Source organism: Ooceraea biroi, chromosome 14 (genome assembly GCF_003672135.1).
Source record: "Ooceraea biroi isolate clonal line C1 chromosome 14, Obir_v5.4, whole genome shotgun sequence".
NCBI lineage: Eukaryota > Metazoa > Arthropoda > Insecta > Hymenoptera > Formicidae > Ooceraea > Ooceraea biroi.
Genome location: NC_039519.1, coordinates 4,195,100 through 4,209,975, shown reverse-complemented (window position 1 = coordinate 4,209,975; position 14,876 = coordinate 4,195,100). Strand labels below are relative to the sequence as shown.

General features: G+C 44.0%; 1 protein-coding gene across 1 annotated transcript in view; it reads left to right on the top strand.

Annotated features, from left to right (window-relative positions):
* The window catches only part of LOC105286330 (tyrosine-protein kinase Drl), an 82,100-nt gene that overhangs the window by 59,625 nt on the left and 7,599 nt on the right, over nt 1-14,876 (top strand). Inside the window, exons 4-6 of the mRNA XM_011351216.3 lie at nt 2,159-2,333; nt 7,957-8,161; nt 14,599-14,755. Coding sequence (XP_011349518.1) covers nt 2,159-2,333; nt 7,957-8,161; nt 14,599-14,755 — 537 coding nt within the window. The remainder of the gene's footprint in view (nt 1-2,158; nt 2,334-7,956; nt 8,162-14,598; nt 14,756-14,876) is intronic.

Sequence of the window (14,876 nt, the reverse complement as noted above, 5' to 3'; positions counted from 1 at the left end):
CGTTGACAGTGAGCTGCATTTCATCTTTACGACATATTTTTTCAGACCGCAAACAGTGTGTATATTTAACGCACTGTCATTTTCACCACAGCTACGACTGCTTAACGAACATTTCAGAGAACACGTCGTAACATTTTTTATTTCTGACGTTGACGTTACTCACTCTGAATGAGATTGCTCTGCGAGACCAAGAACTCTGGCTTTTAAATAAGTACAAAGAAAAGGGTATTCTGTTAAATCTTAAAAATTATGGAATGTAAATATTATTAGTATTTATATAGAGAAAATAGAATAATTAAACTTTTGTGAGCAGTTATTTTTTCAAGAATGCGTTCTTAATTTAAGATGTTCATTATATATTTAATTTTTCTTACAAGAATAATGAAAAGCAAGAATTACATCTGAGTGAAGATTCATAGTAAAAATTCTTATTAAAATAAAGGAGACGGCAACCGAGAGGGAGAGAGAATATGCATCAAGGAACACGCAAGAAATCTCGCGATTTATATAAAAGATATAATCACTTTAAGGCAAGTTGTAAGCGGGGAGGGAAGCGGAAAACGCGATAATGACGGTCCTCCTCGTTCGTGGGACTACGTAAGAAGTTAGCGGAGACTAGAAAGTTGTTTTAGATTTCAGACGTGCAACACCGATGAAGGAACGCATTTAGGGATTATACGACGCTATAATCTCGGGGACGAGTTAAGAGCTGATGGAGTTTACTTAATTTTATCATGACGCTCCGAAAGGATGCGTCCCTTACCTCGGCATATCCTAGCCGGGGCTGACGTGCTCGGGTTCTTGAAAGCTTTTGAGCCCTCGCGCTAAAGTTCCTCCATCCTAGGCCACGTTATTTACCTTTATAAGAGACGACAAGGCGCCGCGCCCGTTCGACTCGAGTCTTTTCTTCTCACAATGCACGGAAGAACAGCGAGAAAAGAAATATCGGAGAGAACGGAAAGGTACGGCGGAAAACTGTAAACGCGCGACGCGAAACGCCAAGTCCCGACGAACTCGTCCTTTCAATCTTCAACCCGCGAAGAACGAGGAACGAAATAGGCCACCTAGGTTCTGTTAATTCGTCGAGGTCTCTCGTGAAATGAGAATTTGGATAAAATGATATTTCGACTAGCTGAGATTGCGTCAGAACGCAATTCGCTAGGTTCAAGAGTCACGGTAGTATCCATTTAGAAGAAACAGTATTTGTAGACTGGAGTAAACGAAAATTCCAGTAATAACACGTCTATTTTCAGAATTTAAAGAAACGGATTATTATTATAACGAATATTTTGCAAGAACTATAATAAGTGTTGCGAGAATGTAGTTACCGGTTTTCTTTGCACATCCCACGCGCGAGATTTGCAAATAAATTGCAAATACGTTCTCCTCTACGCATATCCTAGTTCGTATTTGAAACAAACAGGAAATTTGTAAATTCACACATTATGCAAAATAAAGGGATAAACAAAGGGATGGTTGGTGCGCACAATATAAGAATACACATATAGGAAGCGCGCAGCTACGCGGGACACAAGTAAACCCAATGAAATCGCGATAGCGGCTGTACTTGCTGGAAAATTCGTGGTTTACAGGCAACGGTTTGCCATAGAAGTGGGATCTCTTTGAGCACTTTCCACAGCACGTCGATATCCAGTCCCGTTCGTTCGATAGCATCGCGATACGTATAAACAATGGTCCGATCCGGGGCTCCTCGATAGATTCAGACCTCGAGCACGTGGTACGAGTGGAAATGCTCCAATTGACAAAATGGATTGCCAATACTATAATGGTGGTCGTACGAGCTTTGTAGATTGAATACATTTATTTGGTGACAGCGATATAAAAACGTGGTGGCCGTTATCGAATGGAAAACATGAAGAGGAAGCACACGATACGAGTCGCGTATCAATTTTTTCCTTTTTTTTAAATTTTTTAATAAGAGAAATAAATCAAATTAAAGTTGTGTTGAATTGTGTTTTATCAAGTCGACGCGATCGGCTTCAATCTACTGGTAACAAGAGCCGAACGCGTAAATTAATGAAATATATCGCGTGCCTGCGTCCCCTTTTTTTGTACATTTGACTGTTAATGAAATTTCGGATGGAACGCTCGTTCACGTTGCAATCGCAAGCGATAATAAGCTGATTTGTATTTTCAGGTGTCGAGACTCCTCCCAGCAACGATTCGGTGCGTTTGGAGCCTGGTCCCCTCGTGAATGGTGCCGGTGCTCTTTACGTCGCAGCTACCTGTGCATGCGCCTTGATTTTAGTCGTCGGCAGTGTCGCCAGCGCGTTATATATTCGCAACAGCAAGGTTCGCGTTCAGGAATCGCAGTGAGTAAAATTTTGCATTGTATTTGGCTGTGTCTAGCGAGCGCGGCGCGCAACTACCAGACGCGTTGCACCGTTATTTCCCGTTGTATTTGACTTGAAGTATCGACATTGTGAAAAAGGGAAAAATACCGAAACATGAAATCTCTCAAGAAATAAGTAAACATAACAGATTTCTGGGATACGTGTTTAGCTCTGCATATTTTCCCTTTGATCCCTCCCTTGTTGCCTAACACTTACCCGTCCACTTGTTATTTAGTTCAATAAAGCTCATCATTAAAAACGATAAGTTACACACAGATAATAATTTCAGTAATAACAAACACGTTACCAGTGAGACGCGGTTTTTCGAGAACGACAGTTTCTGGCTGAAATAGCCGACGCGGAGCAATAACGCGGACGGGCTGCATGCAGCCTCTCATTCTGCCACTTATTAAATTCGCGTTTCAAAGGATCGCCCTCCGTCGACGCCTGTTCGCGAAATAAATCGGTGCCCGCGAGGCAAGCCCCCCCATTACCTAAGATGCGATGTGAACGGGGCTTTTCACGTGTCGTCTCATTTTCCCCGCGAATCGCTCAAGCGAGAAGTTCCTTGCCGAGAAGAACGAGAGAACTACGAGAGCACTATGGTCGACGAGACGATGTCGGGGTGGTCTCTCGCGGGGAGGGCGACAGAGAGATTTCCGCACCCCCGCGGGAAATTCGCGGGGATAAGCTGGATAGCGGGAGCTCGTCCGAATGAAATATCCTTTCAATAAGCCGCCGGTGATCCGTCGGTCGCTTGGCACGGCAGCCGACATTTTATTGCATAGCTATACGCACCCCCGTGCCACCCGTTCGTTCTTCGTTCATCCGGGAGACTCCTGCGCTCCCGCAGAGGAGAATGTAAGGTGGATATCATAGGGATCGAGGGAAGATCCGCTTTTACCTCTCTTTCCATATCCGCGCTCGTCTCCTTGTTCGACGACCGCCTTTCATCGCGCGCTCACGCGAATCGAGTCTCCGGGTGGACTCTCAGCCTGGCGTTGTCTGAAATTAATATCGCCTTCGGGACTTCAAGATGAGACTGTTGATATTCATCATAATGTCCGCACGCTTCGCAAAGTTTGGAAGTATTTTCGAAAAATCCTGCATCTTTTTCGTTCGCGATACTCTTATTACTCTTATTCTATTTTGTTTTATGACTTTTCGTCTGTCTTGGGGTCATAGTGCAAAGTTTTGGATGGATAGAATGGAAGTTTTATGTGCATTTCGTACTTTATGCGTTAAAATATTCTTGATACGTTTTGATTCTGAGATTGATTCGAATTTTATAGCTAATCGTTTTTGTGTCTGCATATTGTCAAGTCTTCTGAAAGGCCCCATCATGAATTTTTTCTCATTAAACGGCGAGTAAATCGAGAGCTACTTCCCTCGTTATTAACGCTGAATATGCCAGAACCTCTACCCGCTGGCTTTAAAGTTCGATCGTTATTTTCACTGCAATTATCTTATACTTTAGCGCATCGAGTGTTTCATTTCAGTGCCTTTACTTTGGGACATAATCGAGGAACTTGAACGCGAGACAGAAACCATACTGTCGTAGAGTTAGAAGGGAAGATACTTTTACCTCCCTACACATCCTTCTCTTCCCTTCCCTATTATTATTTGTCCTAAAGAGGATGAATTGTCTTCTACTAGGATATTTATTAATTCTTTTAATATTTTCCGTCATGAATTTTTCTCGTTAAATGACTGCAGATTTGCTTTCTCAGTGAACCTAAATGAAATTAAACTTGCACGTTGCGTTTACTTCACATTTAAGTAAAATAGTCATTTCGCAATCTTTTATTGATAAAAATAATATTTCACTAATTGTTCATTATAAATAAAGGAAAATGTAGAAGATTTCTATCACCTTAAAAAATTCAATAAAAAAATTGCAATTGTTTGTCGTGCAATGCATAGTCGAATTCGTCCCTCGTTTCTCTCGTCAATCTGCACGAACTATCGAGAAACGCAATCTGCAGGAAGACATATTACGTTAACTCCAGTGTTATTTTGCGTCGCACAGCCGCGAGATTGAAATATTACACAGCGATCTGTCGCGGAATAGAAATCAATATCCCGGCGTGACTGGAGCATTCGGAAAAAAAGGAAGCAACAGATGTTCCCTCGCAGCAAACAACGTGCAATTGGACGGTGCGTGACGCGAATGCGATCGAGCATGATCATCCGTGACAATGATCCCGCATCGGAAGACATCAAATATTTATCGCATGGCAAAGTGGCCTTTATAAGGAACTCGAGGGAGGGACGCGCCCTTACTTTGTACCGTCGTTTCTCCTTTGCGTTTCTCTGACATGGGCCAATTGTCTCTCCCGGGATATATTAGCTCTTTTGAGGCCCCGTCCCGATAACGCGCAGGGAAACGCGAGGATTCTCTGCCTCCCCCTCGGTCTCTCCCTTTTCTCCTCATCTCCGCGCCATGCTTCGCGTAACATCCCCGCCGGCGAGTAAAACTGCAGATTTTACATCCGCTCGGGTGAACACCACCAGCCCACGTTCCCCACAAGCCTGCCTTGCCGCATCGAACTCGACGTACAAAAGGCGCCTTCGAGATTCGGCAAGCAGGGAAAAGTTTCCCCGGGAGTAGTTACGCCACTCGCGAAACTCGCGCCGGGACTTCGTTGCAGTCTGCCAACTTTTGCTCCCCCGCTGCTGCCGAAGTATTTATTTTTGTATCTCGACATCAACTCGATTGGTCCTTCCGTGATTTTAGACGGACTGTTAATTTCTTTTCAATAAGAAGAATGTTCATAATAATGTTCTTGTTCGTAATAATAATTCCTGTGCGTTCTCTTAATCTATAAAAACTAGGTTTCCTCTCTCTTTTCCGCACAGAGAGCAAATGTTCACGTATAACGTATATTTAGATATTCAGGTGTTCAGAATATTGTTATATAAAGTTTGGAGGATAAATTAAAAATTTCTTGCCAAGTAAAATTTACTTGCAGCACGATACAGGATTTGTACCAATTGATCGTCTCTTCTTCTGAAAAAAAGGTATTGAAGCGGGAGCACCTTGCACATTCTTCTTCCTTAAAGCTTATCAGATTATATTAAAACTTAGTTCGCCGGCTTCGTTCGTGTCGATGATATTGCGGCCGACACGTTTCGCCGCGGTTTCGCCATAAATTTTCGATCTATGAGAATTTCAGTGCAAATACTTGTTCGTGAGTTACAAAAGTGACATTACTTCCGGATGACACTTTAACGCTTCTGCTCTGGCGAAGGTTCGCTTTTACGGGCCAGAGACGAATTCGCTGGAGGTCGATCCGGCTGCGAAACGTAAGGGTCGCGTAAAAATAAACGGACACGGCACGAGCGAACGGAGAATATTTGAAATCGATGGCCGTACGCGTTTTTCCGTCGTTCGTCTTTTTGGCGAATACGTTCGGCGGCAGATTTACATGCACGAAACGACCAATAAATCGCTAAAAATATCCGCTCTTCTATTTCTCGCCGTATTTTCAGTCACTGTTCTATCCCCTTTCTCCTCTTTTTCTTGTCTAGATTCTGAAATCGACGTCCTAACATAACGATTTGTTTGAAAATTTTTAATATTATAATATCCGAAATCAGACAAAAATTCGATTTTACATTTAAATAACAATTCTTGTAAATTATAAAAATTCTTTAAACAATGATGAGAATAAATGTTGTAATTCTATGTGAATAGAATTTAAAATTGGATGAAAATTTTATTTTGTAATATATATATTTATTATTTATATACACACATCGCATGAAGCTATCATGTTTAAACAACCAAAATTAAACACGACTATAAAATTAAATCGTAAAAGAGTAGTGAGAAACAACGATGAAGCACAGAACAATGAGCAGAACAGAAATATATTACACCGAGGATTTAATCAGTCGAAGGTAAAAACTTTTCGAGCTAGGATCGATTTGTGTTACGCTTCTTTGTCGCGAGATCGTCGACAAAGAGGGAGGATCATTTTGAGCTCCTCGGGAACTCATCCGAGACGAGATGTAAATCCTCCTAGAGATAGAGGATACTCGAGCAACTTCTTGTCGAAGATAATTCCTCGTTGAGGGTTATGCACAGGGCTGCGGAACGGAGCACGCTTCTGAAATATGATAATGCACCGTTCTTCCCACTTTTGCCTCCTACCTTTTGCTAGGAGAAGTGTATCTCGGCCGGACTTTATAAAGCTATCCCGTCTATCCTGTAAACGACGTAATTTGAACTGCGTGTATCCCGGCACACACAACACATATTGCTACCTAGTCCCGCGGGACGGAAGCTCGCTAAAAGAACCTATTACGCGGTGATCCCCAGGCGAAATTAACGCGATAAAAGTACCGATTACGGCATGTAGCGTCTAACAATAGTGTTTTTATATTTTAGCGATATCGTAGATGCGTTATTTTTCTCGATGGTACTTGCTATAATTATTCATTAACAAATTAACGAATGCGTGCCAAAACATTTGTAAAACGATTAAAGATGTTCAATTTAAGATAACATTAACTTTATGAAGATTATATCGTTATTATTTTTTTCGATTATTTCGATTATTTCGATTTCATTTTTAAAAGAAGCCTTTTATTAGGTATACTTTCAAAATTGTAAAGATTATGATGGCTAGTTGGATTACTATTACAACGACGCATAGCTGGACTTTAAAAATTAGCTATTCCAGGGATTACAGGGATGTTAACTAATATTCGTGTCTTGAACAACGCGTAATCTTTTCCCATACAGCACCAAAAGATTGCAGAAATATTGCAGAAATCTTACATTGAAAGATTGCAATATTGCATGGAAGTTGCGAAATGTTTCTGCAACATTGCAGTAACGTTGAAATGTCCGCCCTAGGAAACATTGCAGCAACATTGAAATGTGTGCTCCCAGAAACATTGCAAAAAATATAATAGTATAGTAAAAGAGAGTAATTTATATTGGTCCAATATTATAAAGTAATCTGTTTTTTAGCTAATACTTAATTATAATTAAATGGGCAAATTTAATGACTTCAGATGCTTGCGGCGTGCGTGGACGTTGTCCATGGGAACCTCTGCCGCAAGTGCAAAAATTCTTAGAAAAGTTATTATCATGCCAAGGCACGTACTTATATAATTGTGAAGCTAAATCTTAACGTCGAGTAAGAACTCGACATATGCACCACCTAGTGGTGCGGAGCGAAAACGCATACAACTTTGCAGGATCATTTCGGTGCAATATTGCAATTGTATATCTCTGTAATATCTCTGCAAAATTACATTGCAACTTGTAATGTTGCAACATTCCTGCAATAAAACTGGAAGCTTATGTGCTGTACGGGTTACTTTAAAGGTCGGCGACCAACGTAATCCTCTCGTCGGCGACGCCCGCAACGTTGAAAATCAACGACGGATTCCCGGATTTGTAGAGGAGATCCGGCGTGGCATGCTGAAATTCGTTTCAGCAAAAACGCCTCGTTGCAACCCGGAAACTGCGTGACAATTACTCGAGCACCCTTTTTCACAGTGCCGCGCGCACCTCGCGCGCCATTGTAACGATAATTAACCCGGATGTAACAATCGTGTGTCTGCAGAGATCCTTTCATCCTTTCAGGAAAACTCTGCCCTGCTGCAGTTACTCCGCGGCCGACACCGGTGGCCTGGCCAGAAGTTCCGTCTTAGTTAGGGTCGACCCACGACCCGGAAGCGCCAATTCCGGAAGTTACGCCACCATCGCCGACCTCGAGCCTCTCTATGCGAGGCCATGCGGCTCCAGAGCGAGTTACTACGCGGCGAGCCACGTGACGCATCTGAGCCAGGTATTGGTGTGACTATCTAATGTTGAAGAAAGCTCAAGTTGAAAGTTCAAGCGCCGTTTAGCATACAAAGCACGTCATTTTATGATCGTGTGAAACGTCATCTCACGTCGCTCTATGTTCGCGCCTTGCTCACTATCGGCAACGACAAAACGCAAATCCCGGTGTCGTTCAACGTTCCTTCGAGCGGGTGTTTGTGACTTTTGCACGGTTTTTCTAATCGCGATGAAACAATCCGTGAAACGGATGAATCCGGTGACGCGAAGCTCGCGTCCGGTCCGTTTTGCGCGTCAGGAAATCCGATTTTCCGCCGGTCCCAGTTCCTTCCACTCGGCTATCGCAAACTCCGACTACCGGAAGCGGAAACAGCGCGAGACAACTCCTCCTCCTGTCTCATCCCGTCCTGTGGCGTCTCGTCTCGTCTCGTATACACAACGAGTGCCGCGCCTCGCAACTTTATCGAGTTTGCGGCCGAGCGAGCCGCTTTCCACGGACAACTTTGGCGCCCAAACCCTTTCCAGCCCTTCGGCTCTTTATTCAGCGATTCCCAACCCGCCGACCTACAACCTCCATCCACCTACCGAGACCAGACGAGACGTAGGGGAAAAGCTCTACGTGTGTAGTGCCTTTTTCGCTTCGACTTCCGACTTCTCGAGCGTGCTTGCCGATTCTGGCGTTGCACGAAATCTCTTTCTCTCTTTTCCTCCGCTCATTTTGATTCTTTCTTTGACATAGATGCTGACCACGTTTTTGATCTCTTTGATACTCCGGGTTCGCGGTCGGATAAACGTTTGACGCAACAATCGGATCGGTTTCTTCGAGAAATATCGTATGATTTTTCATAATAAAAGTCATAGTTCTGATACAGTAAAATATTAGGAGTGTGATTTAGTTTTGAGGGTTTTGCAACAGATGGCTGTAGTGTCAGTTTGTTCCAATAGCTGTTTCCGATAACTGTTCTTTCTTACAGTGTTGACATTATCCATGACATTTGGTAGCATTATAGCAATAGATGCAATAACAGTCGTGTTTATATCATCGTAAAAATGCAACTTCCGAAACAGCATTTTCGACATGCGTTGCTTTTGTTTTTTAATCAAAAGAAAACTGCGGCTCACGGTTATAGAATTCTTGTGGAAACTTATGGTGATTCTGCCCCATCAATTAAGACGTGTGAATACTGGTTTAGACGCTTTAAAAGTCGTGATACTGATGTGAAGGACAAAGAACGCTCGGGACAACCAAGAAAGCTTGAAAATGCAGATTTCCAAGCATTATTGCACGAAAATCCAACACGATCCACTTCAGAACTTGCCAGAGCATTAAATGTTGATCGTACAACAGTTACGAAACATTTACATGAAATGGGAAAGATTCAGAAAGAAGGGAAATGGGTTCGACATGAATTATCGGAAAGTGCCATTGCGAACCATTTCGTTGATCGCCAGGCAAAAAAAGAAGAGTCTTTTGTCTCGGATTGTTACTGGGGATGAAAAGTGGATCTATTTTGATAATCCGAAACGCAGAAAATCATGGGTGGATCCAGGCGAACCATCAACATCCACTCCGAGACGCAATATTGACGGTTCAAAAGTAATGCTCTGTATTTGGTGGGATAGTGTACTATGAGCTGTTAAATCCGCATGAGACTGTCACGGCTGATCGTTATCGACACCAATTGTACAAGTTGAAGCAAGCATTGGACCAAAAACGAGCACCAATTGCGAGTAAACGACGGAAAGTGATTCTTCTTCGTGACAAGGCTCGACCTCACGTTGCGTTATCAGTGAAAGAAACACCATTAGAGCTTGAATGGCAAGTCTTACCGCACCCCGCGTATTCTCCGGACATTGCTCCATGCGATTATTATTTGCTCCGGTGGATGCAACACGCTTTAGAGGACACACACTTTGATAATTTGGAAGAAGTGCGAAAATTCGTCGACGAATGGATCAACTGAAAAGAAGAGTGATTTTATCGTGGTGGAATCCATCTCTTGCCAGAAAGATGGGAAAAAGTTATAGAAAACGAAGGAAAATATTTGGATTAAGGTATTCGTTCATTATCATATTTAAATACATGCGTTTTTGAGCAAAAAAACCCTCAAAACTAAATCACACCCCTAATAAAAGATACGCAAAAATTATTAGCTAGTATTAATTTTACATGTTTAGTCTCGCGCTTTCAATGAAACGAATTATTTGCTCTACTTCCGTATATAACTCTCAATAGTAACATTGATTCTCAATCGATGTCGTTTTCATGAACACAACAAAAGCTTCGTTTAACGATCAGGTGAGAACGGCAGCACCTGGCAAACGGTTTAACGGGGAAATTAGCCGTCGTAATTCGCGCGGCTATCTTTATGGGAAGATAAAGCAATGCGCGAAGTACCCTTGTGCGTTTGTGCACACACGTACAGTGATATTTACGAGCGGCCGCTAAAGTGCTAAAGGTCAATTTCAATAACCGTCTACGCACGCAATCGCCGCGTGTCACGGCCCGCCGCGCCGTTTTAACTACCGTTTTAAAGCACGCGCTATTACCCGCCGCTATTACCCCTCAACCCCCATGCACAAGTATCTTCCTGCGAAGCGCGCAGTCAAAGAGACGAGCGAGAGGGTCGCGCGAAAACGCCGAATAAATATGAGATCGCTTTCCCGCTGCGCTGCGTTGTTCTCTGTCGGAACAAGCGTTTTGCATTAATTTCCCCGGAAAAAGAAGAAAGGGTACAATCGGGTACCATCTGCACTTTTATCGAGCACGCGGGAAAAAGGGAGAGAGAGACGGGGGTTGCACGTACACGATTGTTACAGCCGCCACTGCCTCCGCCGCCGTCGTCGTCGTCCTCGACGCTGACGCCGGCGCTCGCCCTCCTCAGACGCGCGCGGGAAGCAGGAGGACGCGAGGAGGGCGAGGATCGGCGGCAAAGCGAGGGAGATGGCGGAGAGACGGCTGGAAGTGGGTCCTGTGATTGTTTCGGCTTTGATCTTGGATCAATTTACCGGGTATACGCGCGTATGCGCCCCGACCCTCCGACGCGACGCTCCGTCTCGAGCGCAACCGACCCTGCGAACGCGCATAGAGCGAGAGAGGGTGAGATAGAGAAATAGAGAAGCGAGCTTCGGCTCTGCGGCACATGTATAGTCACGCGCACGTACGTATGTACACCAACCGATTGATGTAACCATGAGCCTTCGTGAAAACTTACCCCTCGCCCGCTCACCCCCGACTCACTCGCCCATCACCACCAGGAACCCGGGTGGGTCCCTCTCGGACCGAGCGACTGACGTAATCCAGCGACGGCGTCTTACCCCCCTGCGTGTAAAACGATACGCTTGAGATCCCATTCCTGGGGAAGCCATTACCTGACGCTGTCTATCGAGGAAACGATCTTCGCCACGAGGACAAACACACGAGGTCCTCCTCCTTCTGCCGGATCTCCTTCGCAAGGATTTCTGCGCGAGAGAGCGAGCGGGCGCAGGGAAATGGCGAAACGACTGCCTCGGCATTTTCCGCATGGCCTATCCGGACGCCAATACCCGTTTTTTTCCCCGTAAAAGTCGGACGTACCTTGACCCTTGCGATGGTCGCGGCAGACGAGATAACCGACCGTGTATTTGCTCGGTGTTCTATCTGATCCTTGCGCTTTGCGCTTCACGTAATAGCGAGTGGTTATTTGCCAACGCGCGTTACCATGGAAGATTAACTCGAGGAGGTCTAACTCGTTTATATCATCGGAAACTGACCTCACGCGACCAGGAAGAGATCTTCTCGATTGTTGAACCGAAGCGTTTCAGAAATGAGATTTGACGAATCAGATAAAGTACGAAATAACTGTTGCATTTGACGAATTGACGAAAGAATTTTAATTAAAGAGATTCTGACAATGTTTTGCTGACAGTCACAAGCACAAAATGCGCAGTTTTACTCCGAAAGAGAGCACGTTTAGCAGGTCCTCTTTGTAAAGTTCGCCCATGGCGACGCGGAGACTTTGTAATACGACAATGGCGGGGTAATTACACGCGAATTAAAAAGCTCAGTAAGTCATTTAGAGCGGTAACGTAGAATGACAAAAGTGCCGGCATCGCACGGCAATTATAATATTATGATACGTCGTTGAAGCAGCAATTGCTCTGCGCTTTGCGACGACGATGTATCGAATCGCCGTTACTGCAATACTTACGCGGGGAGATTACACGATCGATTCTTCGATTTACTTAATTCGCACTGCCACGAAAGCTTCGTTCCGCGCGTCACCGTTTTAATCGAGTGCCATGGGAGATCGTATTATTAAATCGGCAAAGTCGAATTAAAAAGTGCACGTCGCCCTGGGCAGGGCGGACGCGCTAGTCCGGAAACGAAGCTTTTAGAACGCCTTCAGCGGCTCGAGCGGACGAGCGAATGAACGAATGAACGAACGAATGAACGAACGAACGAACGAACGAACGAACGAACGAACGAACGAACGTGATGTTTGACGAAAGCCTTTCAGTAAATAAATCAAATTGCTGCTTCGTACTGGATGAGCTAAAAACGCCCGCCCGTGGCGTTATACGCTCGATACTCTGATTTTGATTCCGTAATGTAAACTATGAAGTAATATCCATTAATAGACAAATGAAAGTTTTCGGATGGTCGCTCGTCCAAATCTGTCTCTTATCGCGATAATATTTTTGCTGGTATAGCATATACTTCGCTGATTACTAAATAGGTAATATCTATAGACCGTAAAGCAGAGAACATTTGATTTCAAATGTTCAACGAATCGTAATTTACGCCTAACTTAAATAATTATATTAATTTTAGAACACCAACAGGAATCATAATCGCTTGATAATCACGCAATCGTTTAGCATAAAATTTGATAAGAAATTAATTCAATCGTTAGCGTTTTGGAATTACACTGGCGACTTCGCGGACAACCACGCGATAACGCTCCAAATCTTAGGGCAATTTATATTTATAGCCTCGTTACGCAATACCGAGATTCCATTCGCACCTTTGGTCCGCGAGATAGTCCCCGTCCGGCAATTTTCACGTCACTCATCACATTTTCATCGGGGGTGAGCGCGAAAAAAAGCGTGCACACACGTACATACACACGCGTACGCGGATGAGAATCGCGAAAAACAGGGAAGAAAAAAATATGCAACTATAACGGGGGGGAAAGGGAAATCGACACCGGAGATCGCGCACGTCCGGGCGCCGGGCTCTCTCTCCGCGCGAAAACAACGTTCGCCAAGCGCGCCGACACAATTCGCCTCTGCAATAATCACAGACCCCGATAAGCCGCGGAATTAGCCGCGGTGTTTGCATTTTCACCGTGCATCCCGCGCTATCCGGGGATTTCGTAAATAATTTCTGAGACCGCTCGACGGACCGACCGACCAATCCCAGTCTATATCGTCCATTCGGCGGATCCCGAGTGCTGCTGCCGCCGTCGCCGCCACCCTCGGCGCGCACCCCCTCGATCTCGAATCCGATACATCGCCCGGTAATTTCGCGGCTCGACGTCGCATCGACGTGTTTCGAACTGGTTTCCGTCGTTTCCTTCCCTTTTTTCCCGCCCCCTCCTCATCCCGTCGTCACCCCGCGGCTCGCCCTCGTCTATGCGGGGGCGTGCGCGCGTGTGCGTATGTCCAAATGGAAACGGGTGGGGCCGAAGGCAAAACTCCGGAAAATTGAAATTAATGAATAGTCACCCCTCCCCGGCGCGCGCGTCGCGTAGCCTTCTCGCGTCCTACGTCGGGACCAATGGAAATCCGCCTGGCGAACAAAGGGGACCGTGCGACGATGCCATAACGACGCTCGGAGAGGGTGGAGGAGACTTCGACCCTGCGCGTCCCCGGAGGACCCGCGGAGGTCTTCTCGTTGGCGTCACCTTACACGCGACAAATGCCTTTTTAATGAATCCTCGCTTGATGGAGTTTTTTCTTTTTCGTTATGAATTATGCAAGCGCGCACCGTCGCGCAATTAAGATTTTAAGCGACAGTAAATTTAGGTTGTTAACTACTAACGTATAAATAATTACGTAGATTTATTCAGTTCCCTTCAACAGATGATGAGAAAAATCTGTAGCATGTTGATTGGACCATTATGTTCGTCAGATTTCATATTTCATCTTTTAACTTTCTTCTTGAAGAAGTATTCTTTCAAATCTCGTTGCGACTTTTGTTTAATTAATATTCTTTTTTAATTTCATAAAATTATTTCACTTTCTTCATCAAGAATTGACAGGTTTAATTTAAATTAAACATATGATAATTATACTTATGTACTTTATTGTTATAAAATGTAAAGTTATATTAGTAAAGTTATATTAGTATGTTATGCAAAAATTATTCAAGCAGATAATTATTGCATCTCACTATTTTAATTATTATCTTATCTGTATTATAGCAGTTTCCAAATAAAAATATATATTATTACTTTCTAGTCGACTGATCCGTGTGAGAAGGCCAGAGCACTTGCAATATCGAGATCAGCGTTATATTGCCGTACTCTCGTCCAGGAAGGCACTTTCGGTCGCGTTTATAAAGGAACTTTAGAGATAGCCGGACGCGAACAGGAAGTCATTATAAAGACAGTTACAGGTAAGATCGAATTTAATAACATTAGAAGTTATGTTAATAATGTGCATGGTATAATCGATATAGTCCAACTAAAAGTTTTATACTTTTACTTTTGACTTTTTAAAAATATACAAATCGCTTT